The sequence below is a fragment of the Nannospalax galili genome, unplaced genomic scaffold (assembly GCF_000622305.1).
Source record: "Nannospalax galili isolate Female #2095 unplaced genomic scaffold, S.galili_v1.0 scaffold389, whole genome shotgun sequence".
Lineage (NCBI taxonomy): Eukaryota > Metazoa > Chordata > Mammalia > Rodentia > Spalacidae > Nannospalax > Nannospalax galili.
In genome coordinates this window covers 2,441,176-2,459,944 of record NW_008360310.1, presented here as the reverse complement: position 1 = coordinate 2,459,944, position 18,769 = coordinate 2,441,176, and the positions used below count along the sequence as shown (strand labels likewise).

The 18,769-nt window shown below is 51.7% G+C and overlaps 1 protein-coding gene across 5 annotated transcripts in view; it reads left to right on the top strand.

The window, feature by feature from the left end:
- Fbxo41 (F-box protein 41) overlaps window positions 1-18,691 on the top strand; it is a 33,557-nt gene extending 14,866 nt beyond the window's left edge. For 3 of the 5 annotated variants that reach the window (XM_029559415.1, XM_008824727.2, XM_008824726.2), the window contains exons 2-13: window positions 3,198-4,241; window positions 6,530-6,755; window positions 7,219-7,292; window positions 7,547-7,905; window positions 9,325-9,566; window positions 9,732-9,847; window positions 9,965-10,117; window positions 10,241-10,336; window positions 12,347-12,465; window positions 12,642-12,800; window positions 14,723-14,838; window positions 14,972-18,691. In XM_029559415.1, the coding sequence (XP_029415275.1) occupies window positions 3,337-4,241; window positions 6,530-6,755; window positions 7,219-7,292; window positions 7,547-7,905; window positions 9,325-9,566; window positions 9,732-9,847; window positions 9,965-10,117; window positions 10,241-10,336; window positions 12,347-12,465; window positions 12,642-12,800; window positions 14,723-14,838; window positions 14,972-15,034 (2,628 nt within the window). In that variant the 5' untranslated portion in view covers window positions 3,198-3,336 and the 3' untranslated portion in view covers window positions 15,035-18,691. Of the gene's footprint in view, window positions 1-1,178; window positions 1,575-3,197; window positions 4,242-6,529; window positions 6,756-7,218; window positions 7,293-7,546; window positions 7,906-9,324; window positions 9,567-9,731; window positions 9,848-9,964; window positions 10,118-10,240; window positions 10,337-12,046; window positions 12,129-12,346; window positions 12,466-12,641; window positions 12,801-14,722; window positions 14,839-14,971 lie in introns of those variants that run through there. The other 2 variants (XM_017796012.2, XR_003848021.1) reach the window with 2 other exon arrangements.
- Window positions 18,692-18,769: the final 78 nt, after the last annotated feature.

Here is an 18,769-nt window from a genome sequence, read left to right as displayed (position 1 = left end):
ATATATCCTTTCCACCCAGTAGTTCTAGAATGGTCTTGGGGTTCATTGGTTCAACTTGGATTAACTGTGCCTATCTCAGAACTCTGACTGGCCAGGACTATGTCACAATCTCTAGGCCACATAGGTGGACTGAGAAGTGTGAAAGGACAGCTGGATCCTCAAGGTCAAAACAGGGTGCTGATACCAGGAGAGGCTGTGTGCTGGGTTACTAAGGAAACAAGCATCTGTCTATCTATCCATGTGGAAATGGCAGCAGCCCCTCAGGAAGGAGAGGCAGAGCAGCTTCAAAGCGTGAATTGGTAGGAGTAGATACAGGCAGGGATGTGGAGGGTGCCCCACCAAGAAGCAGGACCTTTAGGAATGCAGGAACAGAAAGTCCCAGACCTGATTATCAGGTGGTTTGTGACCCTGATAGCAGAGGTTTGGGACAGCAGAGGGTGGATGAAGCCTGAATACAGTAGTTAGGAAAAAGATAGCAGTGGGCCAGGAAGATGGTTCAGTGGGTAAATGTACTTGGGTACCAAGCCTGACGACCTGAGTTTGATCTCTGAATCCACTTGGTAGACAGAAAGAACTAATTCCAGCAAGTTGCCCCCTGACCTCCACACATGCATTGTGGTGCACAGCACATGTACACACACACACACACAAATAAATTAATTAAAAAAAATTTTTAGAGGATAGCAATAAGATAGGGGTGGAAAATCTACAAACCATAGTGGGGGGCGGAGGGTGGGCAGCAGGAGTTGAGGACAGAAATGAGATGCCAGAATAGGTAGAGTTTTTTTTTTTCTTCTTCCAGAATAGGTACAGTTTTGTGGCAGAAATGGTATGAAAGACAGAAAATATAGGGCCTTTGGGAAGGAAGGGCAGGAACACTCATTCCAGGCCAACTTAACTTTATCTGGGACTAAGGAAAGGATCTACATACCTGTGTTATACTTGAATCAGAGAGGAATGCCATGCAGTGATGGTCTAATTAAGAGTCCTTTATTTGCTGGTGGTTGAGACTGGGTTAATGGCAGAAAGAACTCGACCCCAAGGAGAGGCAGGGTAGGGTTTATAAAGCCAAAAACCACAATTACATCATTACCAGGTGTATCACAGATAACAAGTTTCCAGGTTACAGTTGAACAAGACAAGTTTCTCAGCATTGTGGAAACAATGGGCTTCCTGGAACTGCAGGTGTAGCTGCAGACAGGGATGTTCTAGCTGGCTGGGTGAAACACAAAATGCCTATAAGCACAAAGTGCAGTCAGCTAAAACAAAATGGAGTCATTCTGGGCAATTCATTCCCCACTGGTCTTAGGGCAGAGTTAAAGTGTTGACTCATAATCCTAAAGTGACGAAGGGTTGTACTGTGTCCTCAGGTACATCAACTTAACAGAGGCTATTCATTGTTTGACAACATTTTATAACCAGTTAATTAGGCAAGGCCCAATCACTGGACTCAGAAGGAAAAGGGTAAGAGGACCTTCAAGGCCTATGAGCAAGGTGATCAGCCATGGATTTCAATCAAACCATCAATGGAACCACAAACTCTTGGCCTCTCATTTTCTTTGGCTTTTTGTAAGGTATCTTTAAAAATATATGTTTTTTTAATGTGTGTGAATGTATTGTCTGCATATATGTGAGTGCACCCATGCAATGCTGCGGAGGTCAGAAGAGGGTTTTGGATTCCCCTGGAACTGGGACTGTTAAGGACAGTTCGTAGCCGCCATGTGGGTGCTGGGACTCAAACCCGGGTCCTCTGCAAGAGCAGTCAGTGCTCTTAACCACTGAGCCATTTCTCCAGCTCCTGTAAGGTATCTTTAATGAGGCCTGATTTATTTGCATAGAAACAGCAAGCTTCCCCTTGTGACATGAACAATAAGTCCAACCCATGCCTGTTTTGAAGGACCATTTTGGCCAAAGACTCAGCCTAGTTACATAACATTGACACAGACTGTAGATGTCCTAGGTCAGTATCAATTTATTGTGTCATCTGGGGCATTCCAAGTTCCCCATTTATCTAGGGCTGCCATTCCAGCTATGCCTAGTCCTACTAGGATGGGGACCAACAAGGGGGCTGCTTGCTTATGGTGAGGCTGTAGGCTGGGAGAGAACATAATATGGGTGCCCTTGGGGCCACAATAAGCATATGCCTGAGGGAGAACATGCATTTGGTGAATCCAGAGGTGCAGGCTAACCAGGACCTATTTGGTGAAAAGTAAGCTTGGAAGGTGGACAGGCTGAGTGAGACAGTTATTGCAGGACATGGAGAAGAGAGATTTCTGGAGGTCGTAGTTAGGGATGTCTAAGCATGAAGCATTAACCTCTGAATCTCCTAGATAGAGTTAGCAGTGGAGCAGAGAGGGGACAGGTAGACTTGTGCTGGTATCTATTGGAGCCTTCACCCCTAAGCCTATATCATAAGGTGGCTTAGGTTTTAAATATATATTTATTATTTTTATTTTATGTGTATGTGTATTTCATGCATGTATGTAAGTGCACCTGTATCGTGCAATGTCCACGGAGGTCATAAGAAGGTGTCAGATCCCCTGAAACTCAGTTATGGATGGTTGTTAGCTGTCATGTGGGTGCTGGGAACCAAACCCAGGTCCTTGGAGAGCAGCCAGTGCTCTTAACTGCTGAGCCATCTCTCCAGCCCCCTCATTTTTGTTTCTATGAGACAGAGTCTCATGTAGATAGGCTGGCCTGGACTTTTGGCTGTAGATGAGGATAACTGTGAACTCTGATCCTGTCTCCACCTCCCAAGTTCTGGGATTACAAGCACCTGCCACCACACTAGTGAGGCACATGTGGACACACACAATCATATATGCACAAACATGTAAATATTAACTAAAAAAAAATCCAGGGGTGATAGTGCATTCTTGTAATACCAGCACTTGGAAGGCAGAATTGTGAATTTGAGGCCAGCCTGGGACCAGCAGAAGGCACCACCTTGCTTTTGCAAGCCCTGGGGTCCGATCTCCCCCCAACCCTGGGGGGAAGGACTCATTCTCATGCACTGGTCTCAGAGTAGGCCACCCCCTTAGGGACGTGTGGCCATTGGTCTGCTTGGGTCCCTCCATTTTGGGCACGTGTTTCTTGTGCTCAGTTCATTCCTGAGTGGGGTACCGGGGCACGGGGCCTGGGTGTGGCGGGTGGGAGCAGGGATAGCAAGCTGCTGAGTCTCATTCCCTCTCTTCTAGCCTCCTGGGTCCTGGCTGCTGGCGCCTATAGCCACCCTGATCTCTCCGGCGGGGCCCAACTGCGGCCTCCCATGAGCGCGCCCGGCTGACCCGCGAGGCGGTGGCGGTGGAGCCGGCGCTCCAGAGGGGCGGCGGGACCATGGCCTCATTGGACCTTCCCTACCGCTGCCCCCGCTGCGGGGAGCACAAGCGCTTCCGGAGCCTATCGTCCTTGCGCGCGCACCTGGAATACAGCCACACCTACGAAACGCTCTACATCCTCTCCAAGACCAACAGCATCTGTGATGGCGCGGCCGCCGCAGCAGCCGCCGCGGCTGCAGCCTCGGGTTTCCCGCTGGCGCCCGAGCCCGCCGCCCTGCTGGCCGTGCCTGGTGCCCGGCGTGAGGTCTTCGAGAGCACGTCCTTCCAGGGCAAGGAGCAAACGGCGGGGCCAGCGCCCACTGGACCGCACCTGCTGCATCACCACCACCACCACGCGCCGCTCGCGCACTTCCCTGGGGACTTGGTGCCCGCCAGCCTGCCCTGCGAGGAACTGGCCGAGCCGGGCCTCGTGCCCACTGCCGCCGCGCGTTACGCGCTGCGCGAGATCGAGATCCCACTTGGGGAGCTGTTCGCGCGCAAGTCCGTGGCATCCTCGGCCTGCTCGACTCCGCCACCTGGGCCTGGCCCTGGTCCTTGCTCCGGGCCCGCCTCCGCATCGCCCGCATCCCCATCGCCTGCGGATGTTGCTTACGAAGAAGGTTTGGCACGCCTCAAGATCCGCGCGCTGGAGAAGCTGGAGGTGGACCGAAGGCTGGAGCGACTGAGCGAGGAGGTCGAGCAGAAGATAGCGGGCCAGGTGGGCAGGCTGCAGGCGGAGCTGGAGCGCAAGGCTGCGGAGCTGGAGACCGCGCGGCAGGAGAGCGCGAGACTGGGGCGGGAGAAAGAGGAGCTTGAGGAGCGCGCGTCAGAGCTCTCGCGCCAAGTGGATGTGAGCGTGGAGCTGCTGGCCTCTCTCAAGCAAGACCTGGTGCACAAAGAACAGGAGTTGAGCCGCAAGCAGCAGTGAGTAGACCCCCTCAGAGTCCAGGGTGTGGATGTCTTGGATGTCACCCACCGCCTTGGTGCCTGGGCATCCCCATGTGGCCTGGCCTTGTAATGTGAGATCTAAGATGATCATGTGGTGGTGTGCATGTGGGTCCGAGTGTCTTGGTGGTGAGTTTGGTCCCTGAGTACTTGGCAGTGAAACCTTGTGCCTGTTTTTGAAGATTGTGTTTTGTCACCTTCTCTAGCCAGGTCAACCAACCCATACATTTTGGTACCACATCTTCTCCCCTTTTGCTTATGCAAAGAAACGACTTAATATTCCCCTCCCTCGTTGTATTTCCCGTATCTTCCTTTACTTCCTGAAAGCAGTCAGACATGATTGCCATTTCTCCCAGATGCCATAACTCTGCCTCCTCTTAAACTTTTACCATTTTTTTTCTCTCTGCTCCCTACAGAAAAAACCCTTGAAAGCCTTTGCTGTACCTCTGGTTCTGTCTATACCACTGGGATCAGGTTGCCATCTCCACCACTGTCCACCATGTTGCTGCTAGGGCCATATCATCTTAACCCATCTGCAGCATCTGACACAGGATCTCCCTATGTAGCCCAGGCTGCTCTTGAACTCATGATCCTCTTGTTTCAGCCTCCCAAGTCCTGTGATTACTGCCATGTGTCCCTCTATCTTTGCTCCTTCTTAGATATCTTCTCTGGTTTCCCCTTCTTGTCTCTGGTCTGTAAATGGAACATTATGAACTCTGTATAGTCAGATGTTGTGAATTTGTCCCTATTGTCATATAAGCTTCATGCAGACAGGGTTTGCTGTTGTTTTCCTCACTGATGTTCCCCCAGTGTCTAGAACAGTGCCTGGCACCTGGATTTGCATGTTTAATGGATGCGTGAAAGGCCATGAATGCATTTGGGAATACACACTTGGGTAACTCACAAATGAATGTGCTGTGGTTTATGTACTAACTACAGGTGTGCTTCTGCCATCTGAGTATGTTTCTCCATGTGCTGATGAGACAAAGTATTTTGAAGTTTCTGAAGGTTTGTGTGTATGTTTGAACTGGTTGGTGGGACTGAGCCAGGTGCCTCCCCACAAGGTTCACCGTGTGTTTCAGAGCATGAGCATGTGACTGAGAATGAATATAGGGTGTGTGCACACCTGGAATGTGGGGGGTGTGTGTGCAGGAGGTACGTATTGGGCTATGTGAAGATATATATATATATATATATATATATATACACATACACACTTCTGTGAGGCTCTTGGTGTGTGCTTGGGCATGTTCCTTTGTGAGAAGGCTGTGTATTGAGGCCACATGGAGATGGATGTGTGTGTGTGTATTTGCCAGGCAGTGTGTTCTATTATGGGATGGATGTGGGGCTCTGGCTGTACCTGGAGAGAACTGTGTAGGCCTGAGCATGTCTTTGAGTATATCAGTAAAGAGCAGTGTGTTAGTTACTTTCTCATTGCTCTGACAAACTGCCTGGCAGAATGGTTCAGTGGATAGAGGGACTTGATGTCAAGCCCAATGACCAGAGTTTGAGTTGTCCTTTGACCTTCACATGTGTGTTGTGGCACACAAAGAAATGAAATGACTTTTTTTTTTGGTCTTTTTGTGACAGGGTCTCCTTGTAGCCCCAGCTGTCCTGGAACTCACTATGTAGACCAGGTTGGCTTTGAACTCACAAAGGTTCCTTCTGCCTCTGCCTTCCAAGTGCTGGGATTAAAGGTGTGCGCCACCACAGCCAGCCTAATGAAATGACTTTTTTGAAAAGCAACTTAAGAGTTTATTTTGACTCAAAGTTTGAGGGGACACAATCCTTCTTGGTGGGAAAGCATGTCAGCAGGAAGTGAGGCAGCTGGTCACATTGTCTCCACAGTCAGGAAACAGATGAATGCTGGTCCTGCTTTCTCCTTCTTGTTCAGCCCCGGACCCCAGCCCATGGAATGGTTCTGTTGTTTAGCCTTATCTAGAAACTCCCTCACAGATATGCTCAGAGGTGTGTCTCCTAGGTGATTCTACATTCTGCCAAGTTGACAGTCAATATTAACCATCACAGCAGGGGGTGTCCAGTTATGTGTATCCTGAGTATGTGGAGTGAGAGCATATGACTTGGATGTCTGCTTGTGTTGTGTGTGTGGTGTTGTGTGGGCCTGTATGTTGGGCATCATCTGTGGGACCAATGAGCAGATACCTCAGGCTGTTGTGCCAGGTGCCTCCCCACTGGCCAGGCTCTCCAGTAGAGGTATGAGGGCAGCCAGGCCAGGGCCCTCGGGTAAGAGACTACTCTGGGCCCAGGGAGGTGGTGCAAATCGACCAGTTCCTGAAGGAGACAGCAGCTCGGGAGGCCAGCGCCAAACTGCGACTGCAGCAGTTCATTGAGGAGCTCCTGGAGCGGGCAGACCGAGCAGAGCGCCAGCTACAGGTTATTAGTAGCAGCTGTGGCAGCACACCCAGTGCCAGCCTGGGCCGAGGAGGTGGGGGCAGTGGCCCAGGGCTCGGAGCTCGGGGCCCAGGCAGAATGGTGAGTGCATGCCTGCCCTGCCTCCTCACCTGCTCAGGTGGTCCCCACAGCCTCCCACACATGCCCCTGGCCTGGGAATGTTTATGCTTCCCTTCTTTACCTGTTCCCCCACAAACCAACTCCAGGCTGAAGTGGGGGTGTGCACTGTCACTGGGCAGGAGTGCTGGCCCTGAGACTGTGGCAAGGGTGCTTCAGTATCCCCATCATTCAGAGTCCCATCTCTCCAAATGAGAACCTAGGAGCCACATGCTGGGCCCTGGGATGCTGGGTGGGTGGCTGGGGAGGGGACTGGGAAGCCTGCCTATCTGGGCTGTCTGTCTGTCCATTCATCCATCTTTCCCAACTTTGTTCTTTTTTCTCTCTCCTTCCTTTCTTCTCTTCATCTTCTTCTCTCCTACTATTGCCTCCTCCTCCTCTTGCCTCCTGCCCTTCCTTCTTTTCCCTTCCACTCTGGGGGCCACAGCGAGAACACCATGCAGGTCCAGCTGTGCCAAGCACATATGCCGTGTCACGGCATGGCTCCTCTCCCAGCACAGGGTAAGCCTTGGGCTTGGCCCATCCCACACAGCCCACCCTTACCCTAGAAGGCTTGCTGGTCCTTCAGGAACTCTTTGCTCTTTTCCTTCTCCACCCATCCCCCAGCATCACCAGTATGCCTTCAGTACTCGAAGGGAGCTTTTGGGAAGCAGGGCAGTGGGTAACCCTTGGCTGGTGGTAGGGACAGGGTGGAGAGTTCAAGCAGTCGAATAGCCCTTACCCCTCACCATGTGCCTCCCCCCCACCTGCCCCAGGGCCTCCAGCCGTGTGCCAGCTGCATCCCAGAGCTCAGGCTGCTATGACAGTGACAGTCTGGAGCTGCCCCGGCCAGAGGAAGGGCCTTCTGAGGACAGTGGCCCTGGGGGCTTGGGTTCACGGGCCCAGGCTACAAATGGTAGCTCAGAGAGGTCCCAGGCCCCTCGTAGTTCAGGCCTTCGACGACAGGCCATCCAGAACTGGCAGCGCCGACCTCGCCGACATAGCACTGAAGGGGAAGAGGGTGACGTCTCAGATGTGGGCTCCCGAACCACCGAGTCAGAGGCTGAGGGCCCTTCAGATGCCCCACGCCCTGGACCTGCTTTGGCTGGGCCACTGAACAGTTGCCGACTCTCAGGTAAGTCCTGGGAGGGTAGGTAGAGAGGCCAGCTTTACCAGGGTGCTGGGCTCTCTAAGGGGACAAGGGTTACAGGCAGTGTCTCTTGGCTCCTACACCTCCTTTCCTCTTGCCTACTGTTCTGGTTTGTTTCTTCACTGCTATGACAAAATACTCTGACTGCTACCAACTTTGGGAGGAAAGGGTTTATTTAGCTTAAATATCCCAGGTCACAGTTCATCCAGAGCCCAAGGTTCCTACTCAGGGCAGGAACCTGGAGGCAGGAGCTGGAGCACAGGCCATGGAAGAATGCTGCTTATTGGCTTGCTCCCTGACCCCTGCTCAGCCTGCTTTCTTATGCAACACAGGCCCACCTGCCCAGAGGTGGCACCACCCACAGTGGGCTGGGCCCTCCCACATCACTCATCAAGAAGATGCCCCACAGACATGGCCACAGGCCAGTCCAATAGAGGCAATTTTCCAGTTGAGGCTCCCTCAACCCAGGTGTGTCAAGTTGACGCTAAAGCTATCCAGCACACCTTTCTATGTTGTCAAGCACCCTTCAGGCTTATAGCAGGGATTTTTGTGACAGGGCTGTGAGCCAAGGGTGCTCCATTTAAGGGATCTGTGCAGGTTTTGGCTCCATCACAGATAGGGCAGAAGAGCTGAATGTTGATTCTAGGCTCTGAAGCCCCTGGCACAGGACAAGGGTTTTTGGGGTAGCACTTACATGGGAAGCTTGAGTTTAGAGGGTTAGAGTCTGGTGACCCTTAAAAAGAAAGTTTAGGAGGCTGGTGTGATGGTTAAGTGCACTGGCTGATTTTGCAGAGGACCTAGCACCCTAGGTACTAGCACCCCCATGGCAGCTAATAACAGTTCATAATCTCCAGTTCTAGGGGATCTTATCGATGTTCTTCTAGGTTCCTTGGGCATTGCACATATGGTATACTAGAATACATGCGGGCAAAATACTTATAAGCATAAAAATTTATAAAGAAAGTTTAGGGTTGAGGAGGTTTAGTTGGTAGAATGTTTGCCTTGAATCCACAAAGCCCTGGCTTCAGTGTCCATCACCCCAAACTGTGCATGGTAACCAAACACCTGTAATCTTAGCATTTGGGCAGTAGTTGTAGGAGGAACAGAAGTTCAAGGTCGTCCTGGGCTTGAATTTACATAGTAAATTCAAGGATAGCCTGGAATGCCTGAGACCCAGTCTGAAAAAAAAAAAAAATGAGTGTGACAAAGCAATAGATACTTTTTTCTAATTAGTAAAATTTGGGGGTAGGTACTATAGAAGAGGGAAAAGCAGAGGCCCTGTCCTGGGGAGCTTGTCTCCAGTGTGGGTCTCATTTATACTCCTCCTGCTGTTCCTGTCCTGCCCAGCTCCCTACCCATAGCCCCTCACATTCCATTGTCTCCCTTGACCCTGGTGTTCTGCAGCCCGACCTGAGGGAGGGAGTGGACGAGGCCGGCGAGTGGAGAGGAGTAGCCCTTCACGTTCAAACGAGGTTATCAGCCCAGAGATCCTCAAGATGCGTGCAGCCCTCTTCTGCATCTTCACCTACCTGGACACCCGCACCTTGCTGCATGCTGCTGAAGTCTGTCGGGATTGGCGCTTTGTAGCCCGGCACCCTGCAGTCTGGACGAGGGTGCTGCTTGAGAATGCCAGAGTCTGTTCCAAGGTACATGCCCTCTGGGACCCTGACTTTGTCCAAGTAGAATTTGGTCCTTGTAACTCTTACAGCATTGGCTCCCCAAAATGTGTTTATGGGACCTCTTACTCAGGGCTGGCAGGTCTCCCACCAACTAAGTTCAGACCCGTGTTCACATCACTCCCTCTCCCTCAGTTCCTGGCCATGCTGGCTCAGTGGTGCACCCAGGCCCACTCGCTAACGTTGCAGAACCTGAAGCCCCGACAGCGGGGAAAGAAGGAGAGCAAGGAGGAGTATGCCCGAAGCACCCGGTGAGGCTTGTGGTGGGTGGTGAATGCTCCTGGGCTACAGACCTGGAATTAAGTAGGGCTGCTTCCCAGAGATGGAAATGACTACTAGCAACTTCCTGACCTCTTGGTCATCCCCAGGGGCTGCCTTGAAGCAGGGCTTGAGTCCCTGCTGAAGGCTGCAGGAGGGAACCTGCTGATCCTGCGAATTTCCCACTGTCCCAACATCCTCACTGACCGATCACTCTGGCTGGCCAGCTGCTACTGCCGTGCCCTGCAGGCAGTCACCTACAGGTGGGTTCTCCCCACCAGGAGCACCTCTGTGCCTCAGGCTCCAAGGTCCTTAGACAAGATGTGGTTTTGCCCCTTGGTGGGAGTAGAGGCCACCAGGGTCACTCAGTTTTTGCTTTTCCACAGGAGTGCCACAGACCCTGTAGGCCATGAGGTGATCTGGGCCCTGGGTGCAGGCTGCAGAGAGATTGTCTCCCTCCAGGTGGCACCACTTCATCCCTGGTGAGCCCAACCAGGAGTGTGTGTGGAGGGAATGGTAGTGGGCCTGGTTTGGAACTGAGACTGAGTAGGTCAGCTGCTGGAACAGATTATACACACCATAGTGTGTTGAGACATCAGGAGCAGGGCTGTGATATGGAACCTGGAATTGTGCTTGGGCTGACTGGCAGTACTACTTTAATTTCTTTTTATTATACTTATTTTTATTTACTGTGTGTGTGTGTGTGTGTGTGTGTGTGTGTGTGTAGGTCAGATGACAACTTTTAGAAGTCATTCTTTCCTTCCATCATGTGAGTCCCAGGAATCAAACTCAGGTCATCAGGCTTTGTAGCAAGTGCCTTTATCCACTTGAGGCATCCTGCCTGCCCTGTCACTTTAAACAATTCAACCTGTCTTAGTTGAGAACAACTTGGATTAGGGCTGTTACTGGGTCAAAGAGGTCATATCCATATCCACAGATACTATGGAGCCCATAGTAAGTGTTCAGTCAACACTACCCTGACATGAGACTGACAGATCAGAGAGGTCAGTATATATAATATACAGAGGCAGCTGGGTGTACTGTCATTTGCCAGTTATCTTAGCTACTGCAGAGGCTGAGGCAGGAGGATTGTGATTTCAAGACCCATGTAAGCAATTTAGCAAGACCACCATCTCAAAACAACAAAGCTGTTTGTCAGAGAACCCAGGATGTGGAATCATCCGTGTCTCTATTTGGGGTTCATCAAACTACCAGGCTTCTCAGTGCCTCACCCTCTCAGCAGTATTCCCCCATGCCAGCTCCTCCCAGGTCCTCTAGCTTGCCTTTTGTCTCTGGTGGAATCTCACTATGCCCCCTGCTCAGCTCCCACTGCTCTCATGCTGACCCCTGTCCTTCAGTCTGCAGTCATTTCTCTTCAGGCTCCTCTACTAGATTCAGTTCCCAGGGCGGAGTCTGTGAATGTCCATTTCTGAATCCCTGCGACCACAGGCATAGAAGATGACAGTGCTCCTGTTTTCTGGGCAGATGTTGAGGAAAGAAGTTTGGTGTAGTGGAGCAGGCAAGCCAGCAGTGATAGGGAAAGCAAGATGGACCTTGTTAAGGGGTGTAGGTCTGTGTATTTTATCTAGAAACTGCTGGGAAACCTATTGTCAGGATTTTAAGGTTCTTTGTTTTTGTTTTTGAGACAAGGTCTCCCTATAGCCCCAGCTGGCCTGAAACTCCCTATGTATATGGGCTGGGCTGGCCTTGATCTCACAGAGATCCGCCTGCCTCTGCTTCCCCAGTGCTGAGATTAAAGGTTTGCACCACCACACCTTTAAAATCGTGGTGGGATTTTAAATTTTGAGAATAGTATCAGGCCAGACATGGTGGTACACACATGTAATCCTAGCTTTTGGGAGGTGGGTGCAAGAAGATCAGAAGTTCAGAGTCATCCTCAGCTATGTTGTAAGTTTGAGGTCAATCAGCCTGGGCTGTATAAGACACTATCTCAAAAAAACAAAACAGAAGTACTAAAAGACAGACATGGTGGCTCAGGCCTGTAATCTTGGCACTTGGGTTGTTTGGGTGGGAGGGTTGCCATCAGTTCAAGGCCAGGCTGAGCTACAATGTGAGATTCTGTCTCAAAAGAGGGGGTGAGGGGGCAGCTAACTAAAGTCAGAGTGCTAAATGTGTGTCACAGAATGTGCTTTGAGGGCTGGGGCCATGTCTACATTGTTACCCTGCACCAGGCCTGGCTCAGCTGTCTTGGCTGTAATACTTGATAACCACCTGCTGTCCTCTGGCCACCATGTGGAGGGTGAATGGAGACAGGTAGGAACCCAGATCCATGCCAGCGGAACTCTGGCCTGTGGCTCTAGGAGTTGCTCCAGATGTGTGTGAGGGGAGGGGGCAGAGTCAGAGATGAGCTGTTTTCTTTTTTGAACAGTTGGGATGTTGGCAGGGCACTTGTCTTCACCAGGGTCCCCCAAGGAAGAGTATACTTGGGGGTACCAGAGGCCTCCCTGATAACCCCACTCTCCATTTTCCAGCCAGCAGCCCACCCGCTTCAGCAACCGCTGCCTGCAGATGATTGGGCGCTGCTGGCCCCACCTCCGGGCCCTGGGCGTTGGTGGTGCCGGCTGTGGGGTACAGGGCCTGGCATCACTTGGTAAGTCCTTCCTTGGGGTTAAAACAGGTAGGTAAAAAGAAGGCAAGGGGTGTAATGCTGCCCTATGACTTCCACAGGGGTTAGAAGCTGTAGCTGGGTGGTGGTGGGGACTAGAGTGCTGGGCAGGAGGTGTGCTGGGGAATTTGTCAGCAGGCCTCTCTTCTTCCTTTCCCTAGCAAGAAACTGCATGCGGCTGCAGGTCCTGGAGCTGGACCACGTATCAGAGATCACCCAGGAGGTAGCTGCTGAGGTCTGCCGGGAAGGCCTGAAGGGACTGGAGATGCTGGTGCTCACAGCCACCCCTGTCACCCCTAAGGCCCTGCTGCATTTTAACAGTGAGCAATGGGGGATGCAGGGCAGGATATGGCTGCAGCCTGTCCCCATGCATTCTGCAGCATTGTGTGAACATAACCTAGAGATAAACAGATGTCTGTTCCTTCCAGTTAGAGCACCAACAACTGACCACAGTGAATGCCTAACTTGGAGTCCTAACTTGGAGTTAACAGGGCTTACTTACAGAGAGACCATGGGTGAGGAGTTACTTCAGGATGTAGGTAATCCCAAAGCAGCCATATTATCAAGAAGTCTCACTTCAGCCTGAATGATGAATTTCCCATAGTTACACAGATGGAGTCCTGCTTCCATACTATATACTCTAGCATCTCCAGAGCCCACTATGTAGCTCTGGCAGAATTGCATACAGTTGGCAGGGAGGCTCAGGAGGGAGTAGCTGAGATATCAGGTGAGGGTCTGATGACCCTCCCCAACCTCTCCTTCTGTGACAGAAAATCAAGAAGACCAATCTTGAAGGTTGCTTGTGAGTAGTCACAGCTACTCTGATGATGTTAACGACTGTTATACGCAGATGACTGCCTTGTGTAACAAGCAGGTAGCATAAGGATTCCCTGTTGTTCTAACCATCCAGTGCCAAAGCCTAAGCAGACGGAGCAGGGTTCTAGCCCTAGTTTTGTCAGTCTGAGGCCAGGGTAGCACTCAGACCCAGCAGCATCTAGTGCTAACTGTTTAGTTTCACAGGGTGTCTGTTGCTCTGCCATGACCCACAGTGATGCCAGGGGCTCTGTGGTACCACTAGCTCCCGTGTGAGTCTCCCACCAGAGCAGAGGCAGAGCACACAGGTAAAGAGATGGGTTTTGTGGTGCTGTTCCTTAGCTATGGGACTTTGCCATCTGAATTCTGTGTTCTTATCTCTTGACTTTCTAGATGGTAGATTAAAGGACATAGTGTGTAGGCTCTGGGAACAGTTCTTGGGCAAGGACTAAACTCTTAACTCCCCTGCCTCCTGCCCCCATTCTCTTGTGCCATTCCCTCTACTCCCATCACTGCCTTCACTGTGAAACCAAGTACTCGGCTTGAACATCTTCCCAGTGAGACTCAGGACCATGTGACCCCCAGGAAGTCCCCATGCAAGACTGCTCGAAAGTTCCTTTTTACTTTTTCCTTCAGTGCTAGGGATTAATCCCAGCACTTGCTAGCCCCAGCATTGTGCCACTAAGCTGTATTCCCAAATACCTTTTTTTTTTTGGTCTTTTTTGAGACAGTGTCTCCCTGTAGCCCCAGCTGTCCTGGAACTATCTAGACCAGGCTGGCCTTCAACTCAGAGATCTGCCTGCCTCTGCCTCCTGAGTGCTGGGACTACAGGCGTGCGCCACCATGCCTGGCCAGATACCCTTTTTTAAAGTTTATATTTTGTGTATATGAGTGTTTTGCCTGCATGGTGTCTAAGTGTACTTGTGCATGCAGTGTTCACAGAGGCCAGAAGAGTGCGTTGGATCCTGTGGAACTAGAGTTACAGATGTTTATGAGCCTCAGTGTGGGTGCTGGGAACCGAATCCAGGTCATCTGTGCTTGCTCTTATTTGCTGAGCTATTTCTCCACGCCCCCCAACTCCCCTTTTCATTTTTACTTTGAATCAAGGTCTCACTAACTTGCACAGGCAGACCTTAAACTTTCAATCGCCCTGCCTTGGCCTCCGTAGTAGCTGGGGTCACAGACTTATACCAGTACACCAGGGAAGTTGCCAGGGCCACTGAGGTTGACTCTCATACACTCAAACTTCTAGAGTACCTTCATCTACCTTCCTAAGATGTCCAGGTATGAACTATGGCCAGCACAGGCGTGCTTTCCTTGTTCCCATGACTGGCCCACAGATGTTTCTTGGTGGGTATCTGATTTCATTCAGAAGAGAGGAGGCAGCCCACCTCACCAAACATGAGTCTCCATATCTGCCTTTTCCCAGGCATCTGCCGAAACCTTAAATCCATTGTGGTCCAGATTGGGATTGCTGATTACTTCAAGGAGCCCAGCAGCCCCGAAGCCCAGAAACTGTTTGAGGATATGGTGACAAAGCTCCAGGTAAGACTAAGAGTTTTGGGTGGGCTCTGAGACCACCATGACCCTCGGCTGGAGTCAGTGGCCTGGGTGAGGTGGCTGGAGGAGCCCACTGGCCCAGCACTGAGGGAGAACTAACCTAGAGCTCTGTCTACAGGCCCTGAGGCGGAGGCCTGGCTTCTCAAAGATTCTGCATGTCAAGGTGGAAGGTGGCTGCTAACCCGGGTGGGGGGCGGCAGGGCTCCTGCCAGCCCCACACCAAGGCACTCTTTGGACCTCCAGAGGGACCCTGGCTTGAAGGCCTAGTGCTATTCTGGGTTCCAGAGAGGGGTTTGGTATCCTGTCCTCCTGGAACTACAGAGCTACAGGTGACCCAGGGCGGGGACTTGGACAGAAGCTGCCCTCCGACCCCTTACCACACCCCAACTGGAGCGGCCTTCTGGTACCACCAGCAAGGAGCTGTCACCACCCAGAAGATCTGCAGTAACCCACAGCTGCTCAGGCAGGCCTTTTGTTCCTGAGACCTGCTTCCTGTCAGGGGCCTCTGCCAGGCCAAAGGCCAAAGGGGGCTTCTCAAAGCAGATCAGACTTGGCAAGGAGGGCTCTTTCCCGCCTTACCTGACCCAGTCCCCCACAGGGCACTCCCATCAGTTGGCCTCCACTCCAGGTCCACATTCTCCAGTGATGACCCAGGCAGGCCTAGGAACCTAAGGAACATGGTCACCTGAAAGCTGGGAGCAAGCAGGGATGCAGGGGGTAGGTTTGGAAGGGACGAAAGTCAATTAGAACTCCCCAGGATGAGGCCATCTCTCCCATGGGGAGGATATGACAGGCCAGGTAGAGACTATAAAGCTTCTCATTGTACCCCCACCACACCCAGAGCTAAGTTCAGAGCAGAAGGTGCATGTTCATTTTCCTACCATGCCTTCCTGAGGGATCACAGAAGGGCCAGGGTCCCAGCCAGACCACCTGTTTTAAGAAGAGATTTCTTAACCCAGGTGCTTGGGAAGGAATCCCAAAGCCTTTGGGGCTGCAAGGCTGTCTGGGAGGAGGGACCCTACGCTCCCCGCTGTGGTGAAGCTTGGAGGAGGGTCCTTTCTTGCTTTCTTCCTTGTCAGCATGCTTGAGGATGTGGCCTTGGCATGGAGCCAGATTCTGGGGCGAGGAAAAGGTAGACTCATTCAGTTTCTACCAGCCTGGGCTGAGGCAGTGAGAGAATGTTGTGGATGGGGTGTCACTGGTCCTTGGCACAGTACCCAGAAGACCATGGGTTTGAGCCCCATAGACTGAGCACCCCTCACCAAGTTCCTCCTCTAAGATCTCGAAGTGGCTCAGAGACCAGGGGTCTTGCCAACCTTCCTTTGGGCAGTTCTTTCAAACATCTAGCCTGTCATCTAAACCTATCTTGGGGTTCCCAGCCATCATAATGCCTGTTGGTCCTGATTTGGGGTGGGATCCTCTTGCTTCCCAGTTTTCTCCAGCTGTGCTACAACCTGGCTTAGGTACCTGAACCCATCCACGGGTTACCACCCACCAAGTCCCCTGCATTGCTCTACACTTCATGTTCAGTCATGCACTCAGTTCCAAGCACATCATTGCTCTGACATCTGTGGTTCATTCTGTCTCTGCCTTTTGAAGACTGAAATGCCAAGGCTCCTATGCTGGCTACTTCCTGCCTAGTCCTGCTCAAAACCTTGGCTTCATGGTATCCATGCCCCTCTCAAGCTGCCTCCAGTTGCTCCCACCTCTCCACCCCTAAACCCTGGAGTCACAGGAAACAATAGCACAACTTTCCTTTAGGGGCCCAGAAGAGAAGTGGAGGTGCACTTGGGGTCTGGCTGCCCTCCGTGGGTTGTTTGCCAGCTGTACCATGTAGCCCCTGGTCCCTGTGACTTCAAGAACAGAGGTGCCACCATCTCTATCTCCTGGACAAAGCACAAAGAGAGATGCTCTGGTTGGCCTAACTGTGCCACCAGGAGGGAGCTTCCATCCTTCAATTCCAGGCTCTGGATATCTCTCTGGGTGGCGAACAATGGAATGCTTGGTGTTGGTGATGGGATAGAGGTCAGGATGGACAGGTATCAAGGCACAGAGCAGGACTGAGGACTGACAATGGTACCAGGCCTGGGTACTTCCACACAGCATCCCAATCTATCAAAAGGGAAAATATCCCTCCTGCTGGTACAAGTCTGCCTTGTGAAGGGCTGTTTGCAGAAAATCCTGCAAGGTCTCACCTATTTTCTTGCTCCAAATGAAGGTGGTGAGGGAGTGCAAACTGCACAGACCTAGGCCTTTACCTACAGAAATGACAGCTCACAAGTGTCCTGACAGTAGATCTGCAGTCCTCTGCCTGCCACTCGTGGCTTCTTTGCTCCTATCCCAGGGGATGAATCCTGCTCCTGGGTGTTTTGTTCATTTACATCCTCAGTAGCCACAGAGCTAGAGTTGAGGATGGAGACCTGGGACAGGGCACCTGGCTTCCTGAGAAGCATCTTAACCACTCAAAGGGAGCCCTTTGTGTTTCATACTTAGGTTACCAAAAAGGGGGGGAAGGGGGACACGAGAGGGCAGGCCCTGCCTCAGAGGCCCTAGGCCTACAGAGAAACCCACAGGTGGTAGCCACTTGGCACCTTCCATTTCCAGCCCTGCCATAGGCCTAGTACCTGTAAGTTCAAGCAAGTTTGGCTTGAATATGTTATGCTTTATGCAGCCCACTTCCCCATAGTACAAGCAGAAATAATATGCACCTCTGCCCCAAACCCCAGCTTTCCACCCATCAGAGAGCACCCTGAAATCATGTTTTCTTCGATTACAGAGGTTGACTCAGTCCCTCAGGTATTGTCTCAAAAGGTATTTTTCCCATGGTCGTCTGCTCTAATGTTTGCCTTCATCCTTTGCCTTTGGGCCTTGCCAGTTCCCTTGGCCCTGATCTTGAATCCTAGCTATCACGGTCCCAATCTAAGGCAATAAGTTGAAGGAAATGTTCCCAGAGTGAAAACTGGTGCCAAAGACCTAGTTCCTGGTGAACTTTGGAGTAGAAATGATGGATGGGATATGCCTAGTGCCCAAAGGAGTTAACCTATAGAAGGAGTGTGCCCCAGCCTGTCAGCCCCCGGTGAGTGTTGACTTCCCTCCCCCAGCTGCTGGCAGTCCTTTCTATCCCTGGTGACCATGCTTCCTTGTCCAGCCTTGGCTCAGGCCAGCATCTCTGTATATATTGCTATGTATTATGTATATGTATTTATTCCTGGACAAGTGAGTTCAGCTGTAGTCCTTGCCCAAGGATAAGGCTGAAGGTTGGGTGAAGAGTAGAACATCATCTTTCCTCCTCGACTTCTTGAGACTTAAGCCAGTCCCAAGACTGCCCTGACAATCAAGCAGGCACCCGATCACAAGGCAGGCCAACCTTGGGTCTCTGCTGTTAGCATAGCCCCAGGGAGGCAATGGCTTGGGGTTCCCAACCTCTGCTTAGCCTGGTAGGGATCTCATTCTGAAGCAGAGGTCTGGGGTGTCCCAGGTGTGCTTTGTGGCTGGTGCCATTAGGCTTGGCTCAGAGGGCACCACTGGTGAGACATCCATAATTGGTCCCCCCAGGCCCCACCTTCCTTGCATAGCCAGGCTGCAACTGCCTGAGCAGTGAGGGTAGCGAGCAACTTTTGGTTTTACTTTGTTTCTAAAGTGGTACCTGTACCTCCAGCCCCCAGGGGGCCTTCTCTGGTCCCACTTCTCTGCCCAACCCAGGCATTGCCATCCCAGCACTTTGCTCCATGTCACCCAGATGCCCTTTGCCGAATGTACCCGAGTATATGTATTTAAAAGGACTTAGGGGTATCAGAGAATTTATGGCTCTGTATCCAATAAAAGATGGTGAAACTGGTGTATTTGGCCCAGAGAAGTGGCATGTGGCCACAATTGTCTACTACATAGGTGCCCCCACCCTCTCATGCAGCCCAGG